The sequence below is a fragment of the Populus nigra genome, chromosome 1 (genome assembly GCF_951802175.1).
Source record: "Populus nigra chromosome 1, ddPopNigr1.1, whole genome shotgun sequence".
Taxonomy (NCBI): Eukaryota; Viridiplantae; Streptophyta; class Magnoliopsida; order Malpighiales; family Salicaceae; genus Populus; species Populus nigra.
Window position 1 is genome coordinate 20,884,192 of NC_084852.1, and position 7,892 is coordinate 20,892,083.

Genomic DNA, 7,892 nt, shown 5'->3' on the forward strand with positions numbered 1-7,892 from the left:
GATCCAGATTTGCTACATTAATGGCTCCTCCACAATCTATTTGCCTACATGACCTTTCATTTCTCATAAGCTAGCGGCCCATGATGGAATATATTCTCATTATGGCTGCAAGACATCAAATGCACAGTGCATTTGCTTCATGAACTTTTTGCTCAGTTTTTCCAACTACAAAATCATGACCCTAATGCTTATAATTAATGCTTTAAATCGATCTTGCATGGAAATGATAAGCAACCTTTAGATATAGCTGCCATTTTTTCAAGTGATTTCATCTAAACGAGGATGGAATTTAGTTCAAGTAGTTGCTAATATCATGGCTTCCCAATTATGTTGCTAATAATTAAATCGCAGTTACCGGTAATTATGCTTTTGAAATATTCAAGTTCTGAATATTAGCAGGCATTAATTTTCCCAATCCTAATTAACGAGTTAAATAGTGAATAAAAAATGACAAGAAGGACGTTTTTCATGGTGGCTTGATTACTAATCATAAGTAACTGTCCATATATGTGTTAGGCTCCATTGGGATTACGGATCAGTGCATTTCCTAAACACAATCTTAATTAGACCTAACAACAAGCAAGATCAACAATATGCGGGTGGTTAATTACGTGTCACATATTCGATTCTCACCATCGTGCCAAGAGAAAGAACGGTGGCCAAGTGCAAGCATGAGTGGATTTTTCCTTGCACATATCATGCATGCATGGGACTCTCTGACCTCCTTTATTTGTCGCTGTCTACTCTCTACTAGTTTCTCTGACCTTCCCCAACTCTCTGAAGTCAAGAGAATTTTGACCTCGAAATGAAGAAAAGAAGCATAAAATCTTTAAGAGATCTGTACGTGAACTTTTTGACTAAAGTTCTTTATTAGACATCCTGAGAAAAACCCTTTCAAAGATGGATAGAGCTCTAGTATCCAACAAGCTTTCCTGGTTCACTGTCATGGCCTATGATTCCAGCGTCAAAATCATCAACCCATTTGAGATGCTCCCACGGGCCACGCCCACAGTTAATGAAGTCAATGTCTATGCCAAAGAGAGGTTTTGCATGCTTGATGGATTTTACCTAGCTTTTATTTTGACGAAACTGACTCGATATACATGGGTCACGATTTAAATAGATTAATCGAGATTGATTTTTTAAAAATAAAAAAATAACATTGTTTTAAGATGAATTATTTTGATTTTAAAAAAATTAAATTGAGTTTTAATGTAATTATGAGTTGACCCATCAAATTATCTAAGTTTGATCATATTTATTTTTTCGTAGGTTTTTTAAATTTAATCTAGATCTGATCAACTCCCAAACAGACCATGTCTCGATTGACTTACCTAGATAAATTGTTAGATATTAATGTGTTATATTGTATTATGGTGTGAGTTAAAAAGTAAACATTTGTGTTGTAAGTTGAAAGTGCTTTTAAAAAATGGTGTTTTTGCTTGAAAATATTGTATACCCCATAATAGGCTGATTTGCTTCTCGCCAAAAGTAGCAGTAGGTATCCTATTTGATTTAAAAGGAGAGCTAGCCTTCTTCTTCTTTTTTTTCAAGAGCCATAGTTTCCTTTTAAAGCTTCTGATTTTGAGAATCAAAAGCGAACACTAGTTTTATAAAATAAGCAGCTGAAAGCAGCTTGGTTTAGTAAAGCAAAATACCATATAGGCAATGGGAAAAACTCAAAAAAGAATTCAGTAGGAGTTCATTGACCGTTATTCACCTGCAATATTCAAATGAAAGGATTGTTTTTGGAAGGATAGTAAAATTATTTTTTAAAAATATTTTTTTTGTTTAAAAATATATTAAAATAATATTTTTTTAATTTTTAAAATTTATTTTTGATATCGATTGAAAAATATAAAAAAAATTTAAATTTTAACCGAAAACAAAACCAGATTCACTTTCAATACCGAACACCATTAATTAAAGTTAAAATTAGCAAATTCAAATGCTTGCCTACATATGCCTATCAAGTTTTTGCCTTTGTATGATGTTTGGGAGTGTGATACTGGTTGCTTTTTAAAATGTTTTTCATTGCAAAACACATTAAAATAATGTTTTTTTATTTTTTAAAAATTATTTTTTATATCAACACATCAAAATGATCTGAAAACATTAAAAAGGTATTAATTTGAAGCAAAAAAATAAAAAAAAATTAATTTTTTTCAAAAGCGCTTCTGAAATGCAATGCTAAACAAAAACGTACGTACACTTTTAGTTAAGGTTGGTTTGGTAAAATATATGTTTGGTTAAAACTATGGTTGAAATTAAGGTTGAACAAAAAGTAGTATAATGTATTTGGTTAATAATGCTTTTCAAATTGAGGTTATAAAATAACTAAAAAAGACTTATATTAATATTGATGGTTTTTAATTAAAATACTTTAGATTTAACTATTGTTATTACATCATGAAATAAACAATACTTTATATAACGTAATTTTTATTGTTATATTAAACTATCTGCAATTCCATCACGAACGAAATTCATCAGACAAGGACTACAGTTTTCATGGCTTCTTAAGCGTACAACAATATCAGATAAAATATTATCATGAACAAAATTGAAATTGCGATCAAATTCTTCAAATGCTACGTCATCATGTGATATTCTTCTAATGTAATTATGTAATGACATTGAATAATGTTAACACTAGTTTTTCGAATAAAAAACAATATTTGAGAATTTTTTTTGAATTTTTTATTAAGTCAAATCCAGTCCAATACATTTAGATTTGGGCCGGACTAAGTCCGATCTATGAACAGTGAAAACGCTCTCCATTATTCATGTGAACAGTGAAGAATAAAGCAGTAGAAGAAGGAGAAGGAGAAGGAGAAAGGGAAGGCCGCACCTCTATTTCTACTCTTCTCTCTCTTTGAGGCCACACCTTTGTTTACAGTGGAGACGATTTCCACTGTTCACTTTGCAGAACAGTGGAGACGGGGAAGCAGCAGAAAAAGAAGGAGAAGGAGAAGAAGGGAAGGTTGCGCCTCTGTTTCTGCTCTTCTCTCTCTTTCAGGCCGCGCTTCTGTTTACAAAAGAATAGGAAGCAGCTAGGGACATCATCTTCAACTTTGTCCCGCAAACCAGAGAGAGAAGCAGAAGAGAAGAGAATCCAGAAAGCAAAAGGAAAAGGAAGACTAGATTAAAAACAGAGGAGAGGAGGCAGCATTGGCTAACCAGCCTTTCCTCACCATCATCTTTCAAGCAGCAGCTTGAAGTTGTTTTTTGTTAACCTGCGGTTTAAACCCAAAATAGTAATGGGTTTCACAAATAGTTATTTGTATTTAAACGTAACGATTTATTTTTGTGGTCTGCTCCAAAAGCACAAGCAACCACAAAAATATGCATTCTCTTGTTGTGCCACGAGACACGTCATTTGATAAAGCTGCATCGAATACCATTGACAGAGGAAAAATATCATTTGACCTTGTACCATCACGTGCTTACCTTGAGAAGTTAGCTTGTATAACTAGAATTCAAGGATACAGACGGGAGACAAAATCCAAGTAATTGATTAATCTACAGGTATCTTAGATTCTCGTAGCCACCTTAACCTCCACATATAGATGTTCTACAATGATGATATGAACATATTCAGTGACTCAGGCATGCCGATTGCCTCCAAGACCATCCAATTCTCGCATCCTAGCCAAGTGCTTATTCCCATTAAGGTGACAGTGGATGTCTCCCTCACTGGTGCAATTGACATTACAAATGGTGCACTGCCACTTGGAAATGCTAACAGCCAAGTGCTTATTCCCTTTAAGATGACAGGCCAAGTCTCCCTCACTGGTGCAATTTACATTACAAATGGTGCACTGCCACTTGGAAAGGCTAACATCCCAGTGCTTATTCCCTTTAAGATGACAGGCCAAGTCTCCCTCACTGGTGCAATTTACATTACAAATGGTGCACTGCCACTTGGAAAGGCTAACATCCAAGTGCTTATTCCCTTTAAGATGACAGGCCATGTCTACCTCACTGGTGCAACTGACATTGCAGATTGTACACCGCCACTTGGAATTTCTTATCTCAACAAATAGGCTCTTCATCGGGTTCTCTTGCTTGCCTTGCTTCTTCGCTTCATGTATTCTATTTTCAGGTGAAGTATTATTGCTGATTGTACACTTCTCTGGCTTGTTTTCAGGAAAATTAGTTTTCTTTCCCACTGAAGCAGAAGAAGCATTGCTATGTGATGCCTGGTTCTTGGAGTTCAGCAGCGCACGAGCTTGCTCGTGTTGTTTTCCTTGAAGATGTGAGTTAATGTCTGTCTGACTTTTAAGCGTTACCTGGCATGTAAGACAAGTCCAAACTTTTTGGGCATTCTGAGGAGATAATATGCCAGTAACACCAATCCTTGCGGTTGCCGTGGTAACATTTGATTTCTTTCCCACTGAAGCAGAGGAAACCTCACCTTTTGGTGTCTGATTCTTGACTTTTAACTGTTCACGAGCTGCCTTGTGTCGTTTCCCTTGCAGATGTGAATTAAGAACTGTCTCACTTTGGGCTGTTACTTGACATAGAGCACAAGTCCATACCTTTTGGACTTTCTCAGGAGGTAGTATCTCGTAAAGATCTCTGCCTCCTTTTGCTGCTGCTGCTGCTGTATTTATGTTCTCCAGAGGCTGAAATGTTCTGTTTTCTGTCTGACCAATGTTAGGTTCTATTTGTCTAACCTGCAAAGGCAGTAAATATAAATGCTTAAAGGATGGATAAATGCACATGGTAACGAGGGCATTGAATGATAAGAAACCAATAAAGAAAGGCAAAATTTCACAATCATAGAGGGGAAGGGAACGGAAGGAAATTTGTGATCCACAGAAAAGAATTTTTGAAACTTTTATAAAATAACACAAGTTCTAGAAGTTTTAGATTGTTTGGGTGGAAGTAACAGTATTTTATAATTCTGGGTCCAGACAAGCTCTTCGTTCTTTCCCACATATTTTTGGATGTTCAAATTTGTAATTAGGCACCAACATTTCACAGTTCATACTACTATCTCCAACTTTTGAATAAATTGGTTACCTGGTTGGTTGATGAGACTTCTTTTTTCTCTGTTATTTCCACAGCATTACTGTCTCTGGGTAGAACTGGAAGTTTAGGATGTTCAAACTTTAACTGCATGGATCAAAAGATATTCCAATTTCGCATTAGGCAGTAACATTTCACAGTTCATAATACTATTTCCAAGATCACAGGTAGACTTTTTCTTTAAACCCTGAAAATTTCAACTGTTATTTAAATAACCTGCGTGGTTGATGCAATTTCTTTTTGCTCTATTATTTCCACTGCATTGCTATTGTTTAATCGAACCAGAAGTTTAGGTTGTTCCAGCTTTAGCTGCATTAATCAAAGACAATCAAATTTCTCATTTGGCAGTAAAAATTTTGCAGTTCAAAAACGTGGGTATACTTTTTTCTTTAAAAGTGCCAATAATTCCAACTGTTGAATAACATTACCTGCTTGGTTGATGCAACTTCTATTTTCTCTGTTATTTTGGCAGCACTACTGTCTTTGAGTGGAACTTGAAGATTTGGTGGCTCGAACTTCAGCTGCATGAATCAAAAGCTTGATAAAGTTTTTCTTTTTTTTTCTCTTTTTATTTCATATGGTTGAAATCAGTTAATTTGATTGCCAAAAAATAAAAACCTGTACTTCGACAACATGACACTTAACAACCACTCTTCTACAAGAATATAGAATTAGTTCATAAGTTGGACTTCTTATCACAAATACATAAATCAATCAAATGAATAGAAGGAAATATGAGTGATGCATGCGGTTGCTGCAATGATCAAGCTCCCATTATCAAGACCTTTCCTACTACCATGGGTCAGGTGTGTTTTTACGTTCATTTGACTTGAACAAGTAATATAAAGATCCATAAACAATATGCAAGTGAAATTAGTGGCCTTACCCTATCCTCTGCTGCAACTGCCTTGATCTCATTCACAGCAACATTAGGCTTTGCACTCCTTTTCTGGAAGAAAGAGGCAGGTGTTTGGGAGGGCGGTGAAGATGAGAAGACATACTTTTTATACCAAAACTATATAGCATCTATAAACCTAATTTTATTATAACCCTGATTCAATCCAACCATAGCATGCATATGATTTTATGCACATAATAAGAACATCAAAATTAAATCAATCCAATTAATTTCATGTATATATCAAAAGATTTTCATACTTATTGTTTCCATGAAGAAGTATATGTACCGTGGAAGCAATGAGATTCTCCAAAGCATCAGTTCCATTTTCCTTCACATATCTCTCCACCTCAACAAGAAAATCATCTTTCTTGAAAAACAACTCCTCCAGCTTTTTGAACTGGCAGATGATGATTCTTAGGTCCATGGATAGGCATGGATGAACAAGGTGTTGATAGACACAAAGGGAACCATCAAAGTCAGGCAGAACCAAGCAGCCGACAATCATTAGCTTAATGTATGGCCAGAAGGTTAGCCTGACATATATATATATATATAGAGAGAGAGAGAGAGAGGGAGGAAAATAGAGATTGAGGTAAGAGAAATCAACAGTAAGGTACTACCTGTTGTCCTAATTAAATACCACACAACAAAATTCCCCATTTCAACAATTTACACCAACGTCCAAAATTATCTTGAACATATAAACTTCCAACAATTGTGCGTGCTGAGAGTAATTACAAAACATCAGGAAAAATTCCCGTAGATCAGAAGCTACAGAAATTGTTTTGACTCCGAAGAGATTATGTTTTCATTCGTTTCAATTGAGTACGAAAACAGAGCTATATGATGTAAAATGCAGAAAATATAGTAAATTACCATTCAAGCTGAAAAGCACGTTCGAAGAGCAAAACCACAGAAATGGAGACCCAATAAGCGATCAGTTTCTGGGTGTCTGAGTTTGAATTAGTCTCGATCGCTTGAATGGAAGCACATCTGTTGACATTCAGAAACAAGAACGGATGATTAGTGATGACTCATAGCTTCTTAGGTAAATAAATACCGATTTTACATTCTGAATAACATAACTGAATCATCATTAGAAATCGCGAGTCATTAACAGGAAACAAAGTCAAACAAAGAGAGCGAGACTTACAAAGGATAACCCAAACCAAATACAGGCCTGCGACCATAGAACAGAAACAACTGATCATCAAAATCTTGAAAAGATAAGCACAAAGCAAAGCAAAACAAGACTTTCTTAATTAATCATTGGGACAAAATAAAATGCTTAAAATCAAGCATTCTCATGATTAATCAGAAAATATGAAACTGAGACCTCTATTAGTTAAAAGAAACAAAGAAATCTAAGAACTAAGAACCAAACTTCAAAACCACATCACAGGTGGAGATTTTCAGTACTATTGTACGTACAACAAGGCGATTATGAGTAGAGATACACTTATTTTCATACCAGGCAACAATGTCAAGGCATTTCACCACAAATTTTACAACACCCACAAAACCCATCATGAACTAAGAACTCTTTGAGAATATTTTCTCAGCTTAATTAATCTCTACTAAAGTTTTGTTTGTTCAGATTTTTACTAATAAAGAACCATTGTGGAAGCAAGTAATAAAGAAATGGGGTGGAAAGTAGGAAGAAGTCGCTTTTTCTAGCACTAGAGCTATTTGATTCACGAAATGACAAGGATGTCCTTAATTTGTGTGTTATCTTTAGATTCTTTACTCGCTTGAGTGGGCAGGAGCTTTATACTTGCTTCTTTAAAAAAAAACAAAAAAACTGAAACGTGTCCTCTGATCAAATTTTCTCATAGACATGGCGAGTGTCGCTAGATGATTACTCGCAGCAAGACCCAAAATATGGGCAGGACATGTTACTCAAGTACAAATGTGTACGTGTACATGCTTACGTACGGAAGATATGTCTGAATTCTAC

At 35.2% G+C, this 7,892-nt stretch overlaps 1 protein-coding gene across 2 annotated transcripts; it reads right to left on the reverse strand.

Moving 5' to 3' along the window:
* Positions 1-3,378: 3,378 nt before the first annotated feature.
* Positions 3,379-7,641, reverse strand: LOC133678256 (uncharacterized). Of its 2 annotated transcripts, XM_062100524.1 has the most exons (9): positions 7,407-7,640; positions 7,089-7,115; positions 6,812-6,928; positions 6,222-6,468; positions 5,921-5,983; positions 5,463-5,555; positions 5,251-5,343; positions 5,029-5,121; positions 3,379-4,679 (listed from the first exon to the last, which is right to left on the reverse strand). In XM_062100524.1, exons 1-9 carry the CDS (start codon positions 7,463-7,465, stop codon positions 3,606-3,608), a joined length of 1,866 nt encoding a protein of 621 aa, XP_061956508.1. In that variant the 5' UTR covers positions 7,466-7,640; the 3' UTR covers positions 3,379-3,605. The 2 variants fall into 2 exon arrangements, with proteins under 2 accessions (XP_061956508.1, XP_061956516.1); XM_062100532.1 differs by lacking the exon at positions 5,921-5,983 and having other exon boundaries at positions 7,407-7,641.
* Between the last annotated feature and the right edge of the window lie 251 nt (positions 7,642-7,892).